The sequence below is a fragment of the Saimiri boliviensis genome, chromosome 1, assembly GCF_048565385.1.
Source record: "Saimiri boliviensis isolate mSaiBol1 chromosome 1, mSaiBol1.pri, whole genome shotgun sequence".
Taxonomy (NCBI): domain Eukaryota; kingdom Metazoa; phylum Chordata; class Mammalia; order Primates; family Cebidae; genus Saimiri; species Saimiri boliviensis.
Genome location: NC_133449.1, coordinates 20,277,355 through 20,298,281, shown reverse-complemented (window position 1 = coordinate 20,298,281; position 20,927 = coordinate 20,277,355). Strand labels below are relative to the sequence as shown.

The window sequence follows — 20,927 nt, the reverse complement described above, 5'->3', positions numbered from 1 at the left end:
TATTTTGCTGGCTTGTTTATCCGGTTTTCATGCACCTTGTTAGCTGAGCATGACCAAATCTTGAAGTGCCTTATATGCAGTATTACAGATTTTAGACTTTTTCCAGATGGCTTTATCTGGAAGCCACTGAAGGGTGTTTAAATAGGGTACTGCTGTAATTTTAATGCAAGTTTGAGGATACCTCTCCCTGCGTACTCTGAAGAATACAGAGGAAAGTGTGACGAGAAACAGACCCATCTTTTCTAGTCTGCATGACATCTTATGCATGTTTATTACTTTGATTAATCTAACATCTGTGTTTCTTTTATTAGGTAACCCAGGTTTTTCTGCCTTTTATGTGCCATTTGCAAAGGCTTTATACTCTTTGACAAACAGACGCTTTCCAGTTTGGACTATCAGTCATGCTGGGCATGCACTGGCTCCAAAAGACAAGAAGATTCTCAAAACATCAGAGGGTATGTCCTTGTTAATATCTACTTTCCTTTACAGTGAGTGGAGGGTCATGTTTCTAGAAACCCTGCTAAGGTTAAGAGTTACAGCAGTGGAAACCTCTGCTTGTGGCATTAGGCCTGTGGTGCCATATTTTGGTAAACTTAGGATTTTGGGGGACTTTTTAACTCTCCAGGTAATTTTCTGTAAGAATATGGGTAGATAAAACAACCTATGATTTGCCTTCTTTGTTTATCAGTTAGTAATCAACTGTATGTTTATTTATCGTGTATAATTTTTCTAGGGTTATACTAGGAGGAATGGTGGAGAAAAGTATTATAAACCAGCATTCCCCAATCTTTTTGGCACCCGGGACCAGTTTTGTGGAAGACAATTTTTGCACGGACTGGGACCGGGGGATGGTTTTCCGGATGAAACTGTTTCACCTCAGATTATCAGGTGTGCAACCTAGCTCTCGCATGCACAGTTCACAACAGGGTACTCCTATGAGAATCCAATGCTGCCGCTGATCCGACAGGAGGCAGAGCTCAGCGGTAATGCTCATTCGCCCATCACACACCTTCATCTGTGTGGCTGAGTTCCTAACAGGCCACAGATAGGGGTTGGGAACCCCTGTTATAAACCTTGTTCTTTACTTTAAATAAGCTTTTCCTCTCATATTTAGAGAATGATTAAGTGATAAACTGTGGCCTGCTAATCATGTAGACACCTCAGGAGTAAACAAAGGAGAAAATCCAGTGTGGGTTAGGAGAGACTTTGTGGAGTAGGTATGTGTCTTAGTCAGTTTGGGCTGCTATAGCAAAATACCATAGACTAAGTAGCTTATAAAAATAGAAATTTATTTCTCATAATTTTTTGAGACTCGAGCTCCAAGATCAAGGCACTGGCAAATTCGACATCTAATGACGAGCTACTTTCCGATTCACAGGTGGCATTCTTGCTGTCCTCTCATGGTGGACAGAGGAGGCAAGCTCTCTTGGGACTCTAGAGGGCTTCACTCTTACGACCCCAACTAATCCTAATTACTTGCCAAAGGCACCCCCTCCACCTCTTAATAGCATCACATTTGGGCATAGGGCCTCACCTATGGATTTGGGGGCCATATAAGCATTCAGACCATAACAGTTGGTTTTGACAATTGAATAAGATTAGGATTTAGGGTGTGGAGGTGGGTGCAGAGGTCCAACAGGCAGAAGGAGTAGCACAGAAGGAAGCAAGATTTAGTAGGGATGTTACTGCTAAGGAGGGCCAGTTTGAGAGGAACCCTGAAAGCTGGGGAGAGACCAGGACTCCATGCTGCAAGGCTTCTAAATGGAAGAAGTAATACCATGGAGACGCAAACTACCTCCTTTAAATTTGTGAGAATTCCAGCATGTTCACAGTTCCACAAAATAAAAAATGAGGAAAAAAAGAAAAACATAACTTAAATAAAACTTCGTAAAACAAAACATAACTTTATAAAAGTATAGCACATCCAAGAGTTGTGGGACAGTTACAAAAGGTATAACATGTGGAATGCTCAATACGTATTCCATTCAAGAGTGTTTTGTTCTGAGAGGTTTCCTTTAGTTAATTTGAGATGAGATCGGGTGGCTGTGACTTCATTGCCTAGTTTGCTTCTGGTTCTTGTGTGTGTCTCTGGTGTTATGAGCATCTTTTTGTGTTTGTTGAGCTTCTAAGTTTCAAAGATATTATATGATAAAGTTACATTTTACATCTGTAGTCTTCATTGTTATATATGCATGATTCTTTTAGACATTGATGTACAAGTTTGAACATATAAAAGCCTGTGCTCTGTGAATTATCTCAAGTGATATTGAAGGCTGGTTTGATTGTATTTAATTGTATTTTCTGACTTCAGCCTCTGAGCCTCATATTAAATACAATTTTTTGTCTCTTTTAAAATTTGAATATGGTAGCAATACATACAATTGCATATGTGAACTCTTCTAAAAACCTGGAAAAGATTAGTTTACTAGTCTGTTATAAATTTGGGTAAATGTTGCATGTCAGATAAACAGTATCAATTTATCTAGTTTTATCTAATTGTTAACCTTGCATTTTGCAGCTGACCATTTAGCTGCAAGAGAGTATATTGTATAATTTCAAAATGGATTACCTTCCTTTATTGTATTATATTAGAAAGTTGTATGTTCTTATTTTAAAAATTAGACAATATGGAAAACTGAATAAAAAAATAAAAAAACAGTTTCCTGTAAATTAAAGGTTGAAAAGGAATACTAAAAGTTCATAATCTTTTGTTTCGATTATGCTTAAACCTTTCAATCTAAAACCTAGTAAATATTAGGACGTTGGCACTAAGAAATGAGATTTTCCAATGACATTAATACCTTGTGTAATCGCTCAGATATTTTCTAGGCTGAAGTAAGCATCTAGGAATAGTATCACCAGGGACCATGTTTTTAGTGCTTTTACCCCTGTGACAATATCATGATGAAGTATGTATCTTAAACCTTAGTGAAATAGTTACATTTAGATTTTTAGGGTATTTTTTTCAGCATTTATTTGCTTCTTACTACCTATTCATAACTTATAGTTGGCATATTTTATGCATTAAGAAAATATTTAGTATATAATTTTTTAAAAATAAATAGTGGACTTCCAGTTTCAGCTCTGACACGTAGAACTTGGAATTTGTCACTCTTCTCCTTGCAATAAGAGAAAAGCTGAGGCTGAATGTGGTGGCTCATGCCTTGTAATCCCAGCACTTTGGAAGACTGAGGTGGGCAGATCACATGAGGCCAAGAATTTGAGACCAGCCTGGCCAGCAAGGCAAAACTGCACCTTTACTAAAAGTATCAAAATTAGCCAGGCATGGTGGCACTTGCCTGTAATCCTAGCTACTCGGGATGCCAAGACACAAGAATTGCTTGAATCTGGTAGGTGGAGGTTGCAATGAGCCAAGATTGTGTCACTGTACTTGAGACTCTGTCTCAAAAAAAAAAAAAAAAAAAGAAAGAAAAGAAAAGAAAAAAAAAAGCCAAACAAAACTAAAAATAATTTTTCTTAGAATTTTCAGAGAATTGAGGTCACAGGACAAATAGTTACCTAAAATCTGGAGAGACAAGGAAATACAATGAAGATCAGCTTGTCTGAAGCAAAAGACACTAGTGCCATTTATGTAGAATACATAAATGGTGATTTGGATGAATTGCTGAGGGCAAAGTACAGGCTATTTTAAGAGTAACAAACTTCTGCAAGCCTATTCTTGGGGGACTTCCTCACTTGCGTGGGCATTACCTCTAGTAAGCTTATCAGGTTCTTTTGTGAAAATTTGAGAAATGTCCCCTATGGTTTTTGTTAGGGGTAAAAGAGAAGTAAGCATTTTGTAGTATGTCCAGAGTATTCTCAATAACATGGCTTACTTTACAAGGGAAAAATACTTCCAGAGCTTTATCCAACCTAGGAGAAGGACAGTTAGCCAACTCCATCTTCCTCTAGCCTTCCTGTCTCACATGCTGGAGGGAAGAAAAAAAAAGATGATGAACTCTTTTGAAGATCACAGAACAAGCATTCAGGCCCACTGAAAGACTGAGATTTAATCATTACATTATAGGATGCTTCCTTCCTCATTTTACCACTATGTATGTCAGCAGGCCTCTACCTTAATACTAGTATATTATAACTGTAGGAGCTGCAAGATACAAACTCTATTTGAGAAGGAATTCTTAGGGAAAACCAAAGACAACAGAGAGAAAAAAAAACAAGAATATTGGAGGAAACTGAAGTTTCTGATACCTATAGCTGCAACAAACATTAAGTATAGCCCTGGCTGGGCGCAGTGGCTCATGCCCATAATCCCAGCACTTTAGGAGGTTGAGGTGGGCAGGTCACTTGAGGTTAGGAGTGTGAGACCAGCCTAGCCAACATGATGAAACCTTGACTCTACTAAAAATACAAAAATTAGCCAGGCATGGTGGTACACGCCTGTAGTCCTAGCTACTCAGGAGATTGAGGTGGGAGAATTGCTTGAACCCGGGAGGCGGAGGTTGCAGTGAGCCGAGATCGTGCCACTGCACTCCAGCCTGGGCAACAGAGTGACACCCTGTCAAAAAAAAAAAAAAAAAGCACAGCCCAGCTTCTAGCCACATTAACATAATTGACACATAGCTATTTACCTCATTCCTACTACTCAATACATCACGTCCAGCATTAAGCAAAAAATAAAATTATAAGGCATTGTAAAAGGTAAGGAAAAAACAGTCCGAAGAGATAAAGCAAGCGTCAGAAATAGAGTCAGATATATACCTATTACTAATTTTTAGAATTATCAGATCACAAATTTACAGTAACTATGATTACTAGGTTGAGGACTCTAATGGAAGAAGTAGCATGCAAGAACAGATGGGTAATGCAAGCAGAGAGTAGGGAACTCTTAAGAAAGACTCAAAAAGAAATATTAGAACACACCATACCAAAAATGAAAAATGCCTTTGATGGACTCATCAGCAGGCTGGACGCAGCTGAGGACAGAATCAGTGGGCTGAAGAAATAGGTTAATAGAAACTTTCCTAACTGAAATGCAAAGAGAAAAAAACAGTAATTTATAAAAGTACAGCATATCCAACAGTAGTGGGACAATTTCAAAAGGTGTAACTTACGCATAATTGGAATACCAGATCAAGAAAAAAGAGAAAATGGAGCTGATATAGTTGAAGTACTTAATGCCAGATGACAAAACACAGGTCTAGGAATCTCAGCGCACACTAAGCAGGGTAAATGCTAAGGATCTACGCCTACATATGTCATATTTAAGTTGCAGAAAACCAAAGACAAAATCTTGAAAGTAGGCAGAGGAAAAAGTACCTTACCTATGAAAGAACAAAGATGAAAATTACAGGGAACTTCTTGTCAGAAACCATTTAACAAAGAGGAGAATGGAGTAAAATATTCAGTGTCGAATGAAAAATACCACCAACCTGGATTCCTCTCTCTAGTGAAATTATCCTTCAAAAGTAAAGGAGAAATAAAGACTTTTTCAGACCAACAGCAGCTGAGGAAATTTGTTGCTGGAGACCTGCCATGCAAGAAATGTTAAAAGAAGTTCTTTAGGGGAAAGGATAGTGATAGAGATCAGAAACTCAAATCTGTATAAAGAGCATGGGAGAAGAAATAAAGGTTCAAAAAGTTTATTTTTCTTATACTAAATTGATCTGATAGATAGCTGTTTATTCAAAGTAATAAAAGTAACAGTATGTTGGGTAATTATAACATGGATAAATAAAATGAATATCAGTAATGTTTTAGAGATGAAAGAGAGGAATTGGAAGTACTCAGTTGTAACATACCTGGACTAAAGATGAAGTGGTATAGTGTTACTTCAGATGAACTTAAATTAAGTATATATGGCAAATTCTAGGGCAACCACTTAAAAAATTTTTGTTGTTGTTTTTTTGAGACAGTGTCTCACTCTGTTGCCTAGGCTGGAGTGCCTTGGTACAATCTTGGCCTACTGCAGCCTCAACCTGATCCTCCCACCTCAGCCTCCTAAGTAGCTGGGACTACTGGCATGTACCACCAGACCTGCCTAATTTTTGGATTTTTAGTAGCTGCAAGGTTTCGCCATATTGCCCAGGCTGGTCTTAGAACTCCTGGGCTCAAGCGATCTGCCCACCTCAGCCTCCCAAAGTGCTGGGATTACAGGCATGAACCGCCATGCCCAGCCAAAAAAAAATTTTTTTAAATAAGCATAATTACTATGAGAAAAAGAGAGGATGTTAGATCATTTAAAATGCTCAAAGCTAGAAATGTAGAAGACAGTAAGATTTTTTAAAAAAAGAAGGGGTATAATAAATAAGAAACATTTATAAATATGCTAGATATTAATTCAACTATATCAGTAATCACTTTATTTATTTATTTATTTAGAGATCTCACTCTGTCACCCAGGCTGGAGGGAAGTAGTGCCATCACAACTCACCCAGGCTCAAGTGGTCATCCCACCTCAGCCTTCTAAGTAGCTGAGACCACAAGTGCCTGTCAGCATTTCGTATTTTGTTATAGGGACAGGGTTTTGCCATGTTGCCTGGGCTGGTCTTGAACTCCTGGGCTCAAGTAATCTACCTGCCCTGGCCTCCTAAAGTGCTGCCATTACAGGCATGAGCCACCACACCCAGCCTCAGTAATCACTTTAAATGTGAATGGTCTAAATATACCAATTAAAATACACAGATTATTGAAGTAGTGGGAGAGATCCAACTATATGTTGTCTACAAGAAACCCACTTTAGGGCCAGGCACAGTTATACATGCCTGTAATATCAGCACTTTGGGAGGATGAGGATGAAAAATTGCTTGAGCCCAGGAGTTTGAGGCCAGCCTGGGCAACATGATGAAACTCCGTACCTGCAGAAAAATACAAAAATTAGCTTGGCATGCTGGCGTGTACCTGTGGTCCAGCCTACTCAGGAGGCTGAGGTGGGCAGATCACTTGAACTGGGGATGTTGAGGCTGCAATGAGCTGAGATCATGCCACTGCACTCCAGCTTAGGCAACAGAGTGAGACCCTGTCTTTTAAAAAAAGAAAAAAAAAAAAAACTTTAAATGTAAAGACACAGATATGTTGCTAGTAAAGGGATATACAGAAATATACCCTGGTAGCACTAATCCAAAAAAAGCTGGAGTAGCTATTTTATTTTTAGATAAAGCAGGCTTTAGAACAAGGAAGAGATAAAGAGGGGCATTGCATAATGATAATACCATTAGCCTTAACAACAAATGTCAATATGCAGGAGGCAGAACTGATAGACTGTACTATTATAAGTGGAAACTTCAGCAATTCCTTTCTGTAATTAATAGATGCAGCAAACAGTAAGACAGTAAAGATATAGTTGAACTGAATTGCACCATCAGTCGACTTTATTTAATTGACATTTATAGGCTACTTCATCTAACAATAGCAGAATACACACTCTTCTCAAGCACACATGGAGAATTCACCAAGATAGGCCACATTCTTGGCCATAAAACATACCTTAACAAACTTAAAAGAGTATAAATTATACAAGGTATGCTCTTAGACCGCAATGGAATTAAACTAGAAGTCAACAACAGAAACATAGCTAGGAAATCTCAATATATTTAGAAAATAAACAACCCACTTTTAAATAACACATGAGTCAGTGAAGTCTCAAGAGTAGGGCCGGGCGCGGTGGCTCAAGCCTGTAATCCCAGCACTTTGGGAGGCCGAGGTGGGCGGATCACGAGGTCAAGAGATCGAGACCATCCTGGTCAACATGGTGAAACCCCGTCTCTACTAAAAATACAACAAATTAGCTGGGCATGGTGGCGCGTGCCTGTAATCCCAGCTACTCAGGAGGCTGAGGCAGGAGAATTGCCTGAACCCAGGAGGCAGAGGTTGCGGTGAGCCGAGATCGCGCCATTGCACTCCAGCCTGGGTAACAAGAGCGAAACTCTGTCTCAAAAAAAAAAAAAAAAAAAAAAAAGAGTAACATAAAAATATTTTGAACTAAATAAAAGTGGAAATACTATTTATAAAAATTTGTTGGATATAGCAAAACTAGTACTTAGAAGGAAATTTATAGCATTGACTGCATATGTTAGAAAAGAAGGAAGATTTAAAGTCAGTTACCTAAGTTTCTGCCTTATGACACTAGAGAAAGAGAAAATTTAAGCCTAAAGCAAAGAGAAGAAAAGATGATAAAAATGGGAACACAAGCCGGGTGCGGTGGCTCAAGCCTGTAATCCCAGCACTTTGGGAGGCTGAGGTGGGTGGATCATGAGGTCGAGATATCGAGACCATCCTGGTCAACATGGTGAAACCCCGTCTCTACTAAAAATACAAAAAAATTAGCTGGGCATGGTGGCACGTGCCTGTAATCCCAGCTACTCAGGAGGCTGAGGCAGGAGAATTGCCTGAACCCAGGAGGCGGAGGTTGTGGTGAGCCGAGATCGCGCCATTGCACTCCAGCCTGGGTAACAAGAGCGAAAACTCCGCCTCAAAAAAAAAAAAAAAAATGGGAACACAAATCAATGAAGTTGAAAACAAGAAACTATTAGAAAAAAATCAACAAACCAAAAGCTAGTTATTGAGAATGACTAATAAAATTAATAAACTTATAGCCAGGCTAACCAATGGGGAAAAAAGAGAAGACAAATTATTATAAGTATTCAGAAAGAAAAGAAGATTCATTGCTGCTGATTCCATAGGTAATAAAAAGACAATAAACTTAGCTAAAATGGACCAATTTACTGAAAGATACAAGCTCCCAAAACTCACACAAGGAAAAAAAGATAATCTGAATAGACTATATCTGTTAAAGAAATTAAACCACCAAAGCTGAATAAGGACAAAACAAGAAAAGTATAGATCAATATCCTTGAGGGACGTACATGCAAAAATTCTCAACAGAATACTAGCAAACTGAATTCAGCATCACATTAAAAGGATACAGTCATGATTAAGTGAGCTATCTTAAGTCATACTAAAGACAGAAGCAAACATTTGAACAGAATGTGAATGGTAACTTTGAAAGTTGAAAACAGACTCAAAGGATCACCCTTGATGCGGTATTTTTTGGCTTGCATCAGAATCACTTGGAGGGTTTATTAAAACACAGGTGGCTACCCTCTGAGTCGTTGATTCAGTAGATCTGGAGTGGAACCTGAGAATTTGCATTTCTAATAAGTTTCCAGGTAATACTGATGCTGCTAGTCCTGGGACCACATTTTCAGAACCACTGCCCTAGATCTTCACCAAGAAACACTAATGAGGAAAACCAGTAGAAAATATCTGTCATGTGTCTGAACTTTTAGAAAACACCTTAAATTCTTGTTTTAAATTGACATCTTATTATTTATAACTTTACTTTGACTATGTTTATCTCTATTTGGCCTGCTTGTGTACTATGGGTTAATAACTCAGTAATTAGAGCCTAGGTTCTTTGCTACCTAATGAGAACAGTGCCATCTAGAGGCATTAGCCCAAAGGGCCACCGTAGGGCCAAAGAAAGCTGTGGTTTCTGGAGAGGGTGAAAGAGCAACTCGTTATCATCAAAGACTTATTGACAACCTACTAGGTTATTAAGTGTCCTGTCACAAGGGTATCCAAAGAGTTAGAATTGCTTGCCAGTCTCCACCTTTTAGGTTTGTGACTTTCTGTATTCTGAGTAGCTCAAAAGTTCTGTGAAGGCTAAGTAGGGCTCTGGGCCTTACCAGTCCCCCATTCAGCTAGAATAGTTCTGCTCTCATCTTTTGTACACATTGGAGGTTATGTTTGCAAATATATGCTATAGTTGCTTTGGAAAGGCAGCACAGATACATTATTCACTGTCCAGGATTGTCCTAAGGTACTGGTTTTCTGGCATGCAAAAAATGGTGTGAGAAATATGTCATTGAGAAAAAGGGCATAAGGTATAGCCACCACACATCAAATGTTGAAAGTATGTTTTGCTTCATGTTAGCACATGTTAAAATTAGGAACAGTTGGAAATAATATTCTAGTGACCACATTATCACAATCGTAAGTTGAATATAATTGGAAAAACAGATGTTCACCAATGTCAGAAGGGGATGATTCAAGGGAGAAAAAAAATGTGAAAAGAAAATTTGAGGAGTTAGGAGTATAAACTGTTTTCTGGATTTGATTTGCTATAGAGTCAGCATACATGATGGGAAATTCATTATCAATTATTTCAAGTCATTTGTTTAGAAAGTATGAAATGAAAGCTAGACATCATGGTGGTTTCGTTTTAGCAGCTAAAAACATTACCTAAAAATGATACACAGTCTTGCAACCAATGATGAATTTGAGTCATGCTTATCCAAAGAAACGATAAACTACTCTCACTGCAGTCCCCCAAATAGGAAGAAATAGAGAAAACCCAGTGGAGCTTTCTCTCTTGCCAGGACTGGGAGTGACAGGGCAACATGGAGGTAAGATGGAATGACTACATGAGCCCAAAGCTGAAACAACCAATTAAATCTCAGGTCTCACCATCCCTAGAAATGAAAGCAGTAAATCTGTGATCAGAAAAGCAAAAAAGCAAAGTGCAGAGCAAGAGAAGAAGTTAGGAATGAAGCAAATTGTTAGAGTCCCAGGGCAGGCAGAAGAAGTAGAGAGAGCGAGCATTGCAGTTAACATCCATAACACAGACCAGACCATGCGCTCCTCTCTTGGCAGTCTGTAGGTTTCTTCTCACTAATCACAGAACCGAGTCGCAACTCCTTGGTGTGAAGTTCTATTTGGGGGGTGTCAGTGAGAGTAGTTTATTGTTTCTTTGGATAAACATGACTCAAATTCTTTATTAGTTGCAAGATTGTGTAAATCTTTTAGGTACGTAATCTTTTTATCTGCTAAAATGAAACCAGCATGATTTCTAGCTTTCATTAAACTTCATCTAGACTCAGCCTTCCTTTTTAACCTTATGCTCCACCTCTCCCTATAACCACGAGTAGCCAGAGACCTCATTGCTTTTTCCAAGTAACCAAAATAACACTTCACCGTAAAAAGTAACACGTTTTATGCTTTTTGCTTTTATTGTTGGCTAAGTCTATAACATTATATTCTCCTTGCTGAATCTCTCTTCTGTTTCCTGCTAAGGACTGTCGGTCCAGGTCCTGAGCAGTTAATTGGTTTTAGTCAAGTGGGAAGCATAATTTGATGACTGTGGTTTTCACTATCTGTTTGGAGAATAAAAATTAACAATTATTTTTAAGACATATGCTTGGGGTTTACAAATTTTAAAATTTGTTTTCTAAGTAAGATAGCAGTGTTAAATAGAATGATTATCTCCCATCCCCCTCACTCTGATGCATACTTTAAGAGCTAACAGAGTTGTACCAGAGTTTAGTTACAAGGAGCTTACAGAATACTTAGGGAGGGAGCTGGCATTCGATGAGCATGTACTCCTACTTTGGTAACCTCAGGACAGATGTGAAAGGAAGGCCTTTTGGATTGATGAACTAGGTAAGCACACAGAATTAGGGACCACTGTTCTCCCTGAGCCAATTCACTGATATTTAGTATGAACCCAGAAAATCCTTGGGGGCTTCTGTTAATTTCTTTTAAGAAATTTTTAAAACCGTAGAAAAACACAGTTATGTAACAAAGATTCTGTTACTCACAATTGACAGTTAACATTGCCATAATTACATAAACGTTTTTTGTTAACAAAATAAGTGAAATAAAACAATACAGAAAAAGTTTTGTTCTTTGTATCCCATCTCTAGTTCTATCATGAATTTAGAGTAAATACTTCATGTCTCTCTTTATATTTTTAGTTATATATATTTATATACATGTATATATATGGTGAACAGCGTATGATTTTTTGTGTGTATTTAAAAAAAATTTCCTAAGGTGGAAACTGTATTTTCCTTTTTTTAATTCCTTCTAAAAAAAAAAGGATAAATGTGCAGAATGTGCATGTTTGTTACATAGGTATACATGTGCCGTGGTGGTTTGCTGCACCTACTGACCCGTCGTTCTCTAAGTTCCCTTCCCTTACCCCCACCCCTCAACAGCCCTGGTGTGTGGTGTTTCCCTGTCTGTGTCCATGTGTTCTCAATGTTCAACTCCCACTTAGAGTGAGAACATGCTTCACTAGGAAACTGTATTTTCATCTTGATCAAAGAATTCTTTAAAATATGAAATACTATTTTTAGTCTTGGATTTTTTACATGTAAGTCGTTGAAGTTACTAAGATGCAGCTTTGGAGTAATGATGGGGGCAAGATGGAGGCGTTTAGTAGCTGAGCAAATTCTGGTGTAAGAAGTAGCTACTCTCTGCAGACTCAGTCCTACCAAAGGCATAGGTGGTGCTGATCTCCAGTCTTGTCTGTTCTGTGGTCAGAGATGACCTATAAATACTGTTTGTATGAAAATAAATAGTTGAACTTATGCATTTTTAGTCAAGATATAGCCATTTATATATATGAATACTAGTTAAATATATAGTTAAATTTAAATTGTTTTGCTTGGATTCAGATACATAGTTAAACATATGCATTTATAGTAATGTGCATGTAGTATAGAATATCTTCTAGTTATTTATCTTTGGTAGAATGGGAAAAGGTGCAGTACTTCTTATGAATCTAAGGGTCATTTCCCTTGTATTGTGATCCAATAAACTCTGTTCTTTCCTCAAGCAAATGCTTGAGATACTTAACTTTGGCATTTAATAATTGTGTTTTTATCTATGTGTGTTTCCTCTTAGTAGATTATGATCTCCTCAAAGGCAAAGATAGTATATTTTATTTATTTCGGTACTTTCGATAATACCAAGGGCCAACTAGTCACTGTTTTCTGTTAGACTAGCCAATTTAGTTCATGTAAAATGAAGAAAATCATCATCATCAGATTTATCTGTGTTCTGAGGCTGTAAGGGAATTAAAAACTGAAAGCAATTTTAATAACTGCTTAATAAGTTTAATAACTGGAGCAGCAAATTTGAACAATTAGACAAAAAGTAAATGTGAAATACTGATGTTAATTTCTCTACTATTTCAGAACAAGTTGTGTGTATCTTTTGAAATAAACTCTAGAACCGATAGATGAGCTGTGAAGTGATATCTAATAGAGATGGGTCTAAGAAATAGGCTCAGGTTCCAAGAGGAAATTCTCAGTATGATACTTAGGACTATTTATTGTTAATGATACGGTGGACTGGATTGTCAACCACCAATTCGGGTAGTTCTCAATTTAGAAAGAGATTATGCTGCAAATGTGCTTCATTGATTGTAACTTGGAGTGTATTTTCCTTATAGAAAGAACAGTACAAATGATTTCCATATTAGCATTCTTCTGGTTTTGATACAATTGAATGTATTTTTTCTGCATTTTATGAAGAGTAAATTAATAATTACTAGCATTTTTTCATAATACATTACTATTAAAATAACAGGAATGAAAATATATATTCAAGTATATGTTCTTTTAACTTTTCATTTTTTGCTAGTAAAATAATATCTAGAATTTTATTGACTAGTAAAATTTAAAAAGATAGGCTGGGAGTGGTGACTCATGCCTATAATCCCAGCACTTTGGGAATCCAAGACAGGTGGATCACCTGAGGTCAGGAATTTGAGACCAGCCTGGCCAACATGGTGAAACCCTGTCTCTACAAAAATTCACTGGACCTGGTGTGCACGCCTGTAATCCCAGCTTCTTGGGAGTCTGAGGCGTGAGAATTGCTTGAAGCCAGGAGGTGGAGGTTGCAGTTAGCTGAGATTGTGCCACTGCACTCCAGCCTGGGCGACAGATGAGACTCTGTCTCAAAAAATAAATATATAAGATAAAAAATAAATTTAAAAAGATAGTAGTTTAAATTTTCTATCATTGTTTATTTTTAGAAAGTACTTTCCCCATTAATCTTACCACTTTAGCAAACACTAACAAGTAATGTGTTCTTCTTGGAAATCTACTGAGTAGTTCTCAGAGGTAAAGCCAGATCTACCTCTGAAATATTCTGATTTACAATATCCTTTAAAGTTTATCTGGAATATAATATTTTAGGACCTCATTTATGTCATCAATGACTTTTTAGAATATTTAGCTCATTTTCTTTCTCTTTGCTCTAACCATGTAAATGTTCTTGATATATATTTGGAGGAGGACTTAAATAACAGGAATTGAAATGATGGCAGTCATAGCTTTTATTTATCTGTTTATGCCAGATACTTAAACAGAAGCCATTATTATCTCTATTTTGTGTATGAGGAAACTGAAGCCTAGGTTAAAGGATATGCTCAAGTCACACAGTTAGAGAGATGATAAACTGAGATTTAAACCCAGATTCATCTCATCTCCAGAGCCTGTGATCTTCGTATTGCACCTACTGTCCCAACAAAAGGAAGACTTGGACATTTCCAAATGCTGCATATTTTGAAAAGAACTTGGGATGCAAATACTAATATTATTGTGTTTTTTTTCATATCAAAGAATGATATGATAACTTTTGGGTAGAGTGATTAGAGAAGCAGGGTATAAACTATTCAAACCTAAGTATAATATTTTGCACATAAAAAGGTGGATTTGGAGCCATTAGAAGTCCTACCAAAGTCAGGTTCCAGATTCTCTCTCTTCTAATTCTGTTTCATGCTGGACTTTCTTGTTAAATGGAGAATGATTTGTAAGCTGACCTGGAAAAAGAGTGAGAGCAGAACATGTTTTACGTGGGAGATTAATAGTACTATGCAAATAGGGAAGTAAGCCTCATTGAGTCAATAAAATGCTTTCAATGACTGTATGCTGGACTTCAGGGAGCACTGGTAAGCAAGACCTGAATTGTAAACTAGGAATGAATTAGGAGTAGTATAGTGAGATAAATAAACAGGGATGTTGTGGAAACTGAAAGGACAGCTACTTTACTCCTTATGTAATGAATTATGGAAAGGTCTTTCAAAGGCGATAACGCTTGTTTCAAGTTTGTAGGATGAATAGGACTTAGACTAAAAGGGGAAATGAGCAAAAAAAAAAAAAAAAAAAAAAAAACCCATGTACAAACGAAACGGAAGAGTAGTTTTTCAGAGTTCGGGATGCCTTTTGAATGAGCCATACGTAATTCCCATCAATGCCTTGCAAGTCATGAGAGCAAGAAATTGAATGTTCAGTCATTCAAATTTTAGGAAGCAGTTGACTATCTTGTGATATTTTGAAATATTATACCCTGTCAATGGGTTGTGTATGTTTATAGGGAAAACCTATTCAAGTTTTCTACACGCATAGATTATTAGAGCAGCCAGCATCCTCAGAGATCATCTAGTCAGTTCCAATTTTCATTCAACAATAACATTTGCTGTGTACTAGTCACAGGACACAGATGAAAAGATGGATGGACCTTGCCTTCAAGGAACTCACAGCCTAAGAGAGGAAATAAACATACAAATAGTATACAAGTTTAATAAAGTGCTATAATTAAAGAGTCAGGTCCTGTTTAGGCACAGAGCAGAGCTCACTAATTTTTTTGAGGATTAGCTAAGTTAAGTTTTAATTAGATCTTGAAGAATCTAGAAAAGCAGTTCATTTGTGACAGGGAGAGAGGATATTTCAGGTCAGGAGTGTGTTGGTTATTTAAAAGATACAGTTTTTAACATTTCTACTTAAGTTTTTTCAGTCTGGCTTCTTTGAACAAATAAAGATTATCTAAAATAATTAAGCCATGTCATGGACTTTTTTAGTTGTCTATTAATAATATAAGTTAGCCTAAGCATCTGTTTCTCAATGTGTGGTGCTGGGACCAGTGCATCAATATCTCCTGGAAACTTGGAAATGCAACCTCTCAGGCCCCAACCTAAACCTACTGAAACAGAAACTCTAGGGTGTAGAGCCCAGCAATCTGTTTTCACAAGCCTTCAAGGGAATTCTGATGCATGCTCAAGTTTGAGAACCACTGGCCTAAGCTAACAGTAATACATGGAATCATTGAAAGTTCATGGACTTTGAGGATTTGGAGACCTGAATTTGAGTCACACCTCTCCCACTTAATAAGTTTGTGACTGCTAATCTGTCACCTAGTATCTATGAGCATTGAGATTTTTCACCTATCAAATGCAGGTGATAATGCTTTCTTCCCAGATTGTTGTGAAAATTGGTTAATATAATGAGTGTCTAATATTATAACTGGCACACTGTAGGCTTTTGATAAATGGTAACTACTTTTACCATTATTGTTATCTTTTTCTTGATATTTTTTCAGTGATTACTTACTGAATGAAAACATTCTCATATTTTTTCTTACAGATTCAAATGCTCAAGAAATTAAGGACATCTATGGCCTGAATGGACAAATAGAGCACAAACTAGCTTTCCTGAGAACTCATGTGCCAAAGGACATGAAGCTTGTGCTCATTGGCCATTCCATAGGCAGCTATTTCACTCTTCAGATGCTGAAGCGAGTCCCTGATCTCCCAGTAAGTAGGCCTCCAGAGGTGACTGTGGGTGCTTGACTGTGTGTCTACACAAATCCTCCTCACCTTTCCTATGCTCTTTTGTCTCTTGTTTAGTTGATGAATAAAATAGGGAGGGGGATATTTGGTTGCTGCCTTTACTCTTATCTCCATATTACCATGGGCTTATATGTATATGTGTTCATAATGTTTCAAAGAATAATTCCTGGGGAGATAGGAAGTTTCTGAAAGAATGTTTTTGCATCTAGGGTTATCTGGAGTTCTTATGTTACATATTACTTGCTGTTTTTTATCAAGAAAGATTTAAGAATAGTCACTAGGTAAGACCTAAACAAGAATCTGTCTTTTATGGGAGGGTATTTTATAAATATTCTTGCCTTCTCTCAGAAGGAAGGAATGTGTCATCATCATCACTGGTAGGCAAACAGCTGTCTTTATGGAACACTATGTCTTTATTAAGTCATAAATCCAGATCCTTACCTGTTCTGTATCTTGGAAGCCTTTTTGAGACACACATTCATGAATACTCACAAATATTTATTGGGTACCACTCTGTGCCAGATACTGAGTGAGGCACTAGAGACACAAAGACCTATTTAAAGTGCCCAGGAAAGCAAGTGAACTATAAGAGATGTAAAGCAAAACAAAAACTTGTACTTTCACAAACATATGACATTGAAATAACTTACTGAATGGATGCAGTTCACAAGGTAATTCATTTCTTTATTCAACAAAAGTATATTAAGCCCTTTCCATGTGTCAGATCCTGTGCTATGTTTTGAGGACATCCCAGTGAGTAAGAGAGTCTTTGAAGTAGGAGAGCATGGAGCCTCAGGAGACAGTCTAACCAATAAATGTGATACCTGCTGCCCTGTTTAAGTTCAGGTGGTGTGAGAGCATGGAGTGCTGTTAAACCCAGTAATCTGAAGCCGAGATAGGACATGATCCCTTTGTGGCTGCTTTGTGCTAGGATTTTGACTGTTTCTCACTCCATGGGATAAAATACCTTCAGTGGGATCTCAGAGCTCACTAAGTGTTCGCTCCTTTTCTCGCCAACTTGACCTGCTTGCTTCTTACTCATAATTGTCCTTGGGAAATGTACAACTATAGTCTCCCTTGCCGTGGTTTTTAATACCAAATGGAGCTTTTAAATTTTCTTTTATTGGGTATAAGAAAACGTATTTTTCATTTCTAAGCATGAATTCAATAAATTCAAGTTTGTACTCCATTCACTGTGTTATTGTCTACTTTGTTGGGTTTCTTCCCTAAATAAGATTATCTTAATCAGAATGTGAGCTTTATTTTTGCTTTTAGCATTTTCCACAGCTTCTAATCTCTTTTGTGCCTCTGAAGCCCCCTCAATTACTGTGTCATGTGGTTGCCACCTTTATGGTGTCCAGCAGCTCTGCCTCTTAGTGGTTCCACTTCTGTAGTTGCTGTGAGTTCTGGCACTAGAACCAGGACACCTAGGTTCCAATATTTATTGTCATTTTTCTTTTTTTTAGTCTGTCTGATCTTAGACAAATTATTGAGTCTCCACCTCAGTTTTGAGTCTCAACCTCGGTTTCCTCATTTGTAAAATGGAGAAAATAATATGTTCTTCAAAGGATTTTTGTGAGGAATTATATAAAGTATTAAGAATGACATCTGGAACTTTAAAGTTCCAAATAAGTATTAGCTATTATTATTATTATTATTATGGAATAACTCTAGAGTCATTGTCTCAGTAATTAGGTTAACTACCGTATTAGGTATCTACTGCTATGTATCAAATTGCCCCAAAACTTAGCAGTGTAAAACAATTCACATTTCTTCACTTGTAGTTTCTGGTCAGAGGCCTGGCCACAGCTTAGCTAGGTTCTTTGCTTCAGGGACTCTCCCAAGATTTTAACCAACATGTCTGCCAGGGCTGCAATCTTATCTGAAGGCTTTAGTTGAGACGGATCTGCATCCAGGCTCACTCCTGTGGCAATTGACAGGATACTGTTGCTTAAGGGTTATTGGACAGAGGGTCATCATTCAGTGGTGGCAATTGGGTGGAGGCCACCTTCCTTAGCATGTTGGTCTGTCTAGCTTGCTTTATTAGAGCAATCCTGGAAGAAGAGCCAAGGAGACAGCCTGCTAGCAAATGAAAGTCACAGGCTGTAACCCAGTTACAAAGTGACTTCCCATCACGTTTCCTGTATTCTTGTTTGAATCAAGTCACCAGGTCCAGCCTGCACTCGAGAGAAGAGAATTACACAAGGGCATGAATACTAGGAGGTAAAGGGCATTGGGAGCTGTGTCAGAGCTGCATACCCACCACTCTAAAATTAGGATTTCACTGTGTGTTGTGCAGTCAAGCACAGGGACATAGGATGTACATAAATTAAAGTACTGCATTTATTTTCTGGTATAGGCAGTGACTTGGTCCTGTCAAAAAAAAATGTAGCAAACTGGCATGAAATATAATTATTTGTTGTTAGTTGTTCCAGGTGTCCTAAATGCTTTAAAAACATTAAAAAGGATACTTAACATATTTGAAATAATAGCATTACTATTCTGTAAGCATAGAGAACATGCTCGTTTCTGAGCTTATCACAGGCTAGTGTTAATCACAGATCTGTTTTGGTTTTTGTGTTTGCTCCAGGTCTTTTCTGCATGTGATGTGTGGTTTCTCTTTTGTGTATTTGCAAATGATTGTTCAACGCATTGTCTTGAACATTGTCTCTCTTTTGGGCTCATATTCACAATGTCTATTGGGAAAGAAGTAGAATGCAGCCCAAGGTGAATGTGCTTTCTTATAGCTTTTTCAGCATCATGACTTTCTAATTATTGTCCTGCCTTCAGGTGTCCTTGCTCTTGCAGGAACAGTGGTGAAAAGGGGAAACAAAGATGGAACATGAGCTTAACCTACTTTATTTGTGGAGACATAACTGAAACTGATGATAGAGTTTTCAGAAAGACATGTGAAGCTGTGTTTTACCTTCTTAAAAACGGTGTAGGCTAGAAAATAATGTGTGCAATAAATTGTCCAAAAGGTCACTTATTTTGGGGGACGGTGGGAGCAGTGAACATCTGTATGATTTTTAAATTATTATTCAGAAGCATTATCTGGTTTCAATTAACTACAGTGTTGAAATTCCCCACCCCATCCCCAGCCCCCATTAAACACCTGGGTCAGTGAATATTGGTGGTGTGATCCCAGCCAAAGTGTTGAAATTTCAGTGTCTCTGGGCTACACTCAGACACCACAGTGCCTGCATGCCTGAAGTTAGCATAACATGCTCCATTTAAGATGCATTTGACAAATAAGTTTGTGTAAGCCAGAATGTTACAATCCTTAATCATTTTGCCAAAAATAAGTTAGCTATTATGTTTTATAACATATGAAGTGTGATAATAAGAAACTTGTGTTTCCATCTCTTCTGTTATTTGTACTGGAATATTTGACTCATAAGATTTTGAGGACATACGTGTAGTTTAGTAGCTAGCTGGTTTATTTAGTTTTATTTTGGTTCAGCTCTTTGCAATATTTTCATAACTAATTAAAGGTAACTTGGTCTTAAATAATTTAAGAGACTTACTGTATGTCAGATATATTGTCTGACCTGTATTTTAATATAATTTTAAAAATTACCCGTTTAAAACAAAATCTGGTATTTAAAATTATTTGTTTAAATAAATTCCATACATAGAATTAGAAATATTCTTCATATATTTTGAAAGTAATGCTCAATATAGAGAATTTAAGGAGAATCTTGAGCAAATAGGTAATTGGAAGACTGTTAAATAGTAGCTATCACAACTTATAATAATAAACATAATTGTTTTTAGAGTTATAGGATCTTAGAACTGAGATAGGCTTTAGAGACAAAATCTGACCCCATCTTTCATTTTATCAATGGAAAGTGAGAGAAAGGTCCCTTGCCAGGATTCAGCCTTGGTTCTGAATCTGGGTGGGGTATACCGGTATTAGCTGTGAGTATAAAAAGAATCTAAGACGGTGTCGATGGTTCCTTCAACCTGTGGATGATAGCAGTCAGTGTGTCCTGCAGTGCATACAACTGCCAGGTTCGTGTGACTCATTGTGTTGGTGCTTCAGGAGTAGGAAACCCCTGAAAGCCCTAGCAATTTCAGTGTTGTGTGTTGGGGTGAGGGGAGACTAATACAGAAGGAGAAAAGTAGTAATCTTATCCCCACTATCTAGAATCTTGTTTCTCTTATCATCAACCCTCTATATGTTAAAAATGTGTCACCTGATTTTGCCAGTAAATCTTTTCCATAAAGTTCAGTTCAGTGATTCTGCACTGAGTCTTGGGGTGAACTTCAAGTAATATAACTTTAATTTTCCTCTAATAATTTATATAATCTTTAATGACAACATGTCCTCTTCTTCCAGGGATATCAGATCCTTCATAAACTTAATTTTTTATATTATTTGGCCTTCATGTTTCCTTTGTGTAGTTGGCAAAAATGTCTTCTCTCTGAATGAAATTTCCAGATTACTTACGAAGTCACTCCTTTAAAGACCAGACTGTTTTTTCCATCTGGATAAAAATTTGTCTAAAATATATTATTTGCTTATCTGCCTTCTTCAACAATGCATATT

The 20,927-nt window shown here is 37.3% G+C and overlaps 1 protein-coding gene across 5 annotated transcripts in view; it reads left to right on the top strand.

Annotated features, from left to right (window-relative positions):
• Window positions 1–20,927, top strand: part of LDAH (lipid droplet associated hydrolase) — a 126,481-nt gene that overhangs the window by 29,549 nt on the left and 76,005 nt on the right. For all 5 annotated transcript variants that reach the window (XR_012516498.1, XM_003935238.4, XM_074394562.1 and 2 more), the window contains exons 3-4: window positions 312–455; window positions 16,170–16,339. Coding sequence is in view for 4 of the 5 variants with exons in the window: in XM_003935238.4 (XP_003935287.1) it covers window positions 312–455; window positions 16,170–16,339 (314 nt within the window). In the remaining variant the exon portion in view is untranslated. The remainder of the gene's footprint in view (window positions 1–311; window positions 456–16,169; window positions 16,340–20,927) is intronic.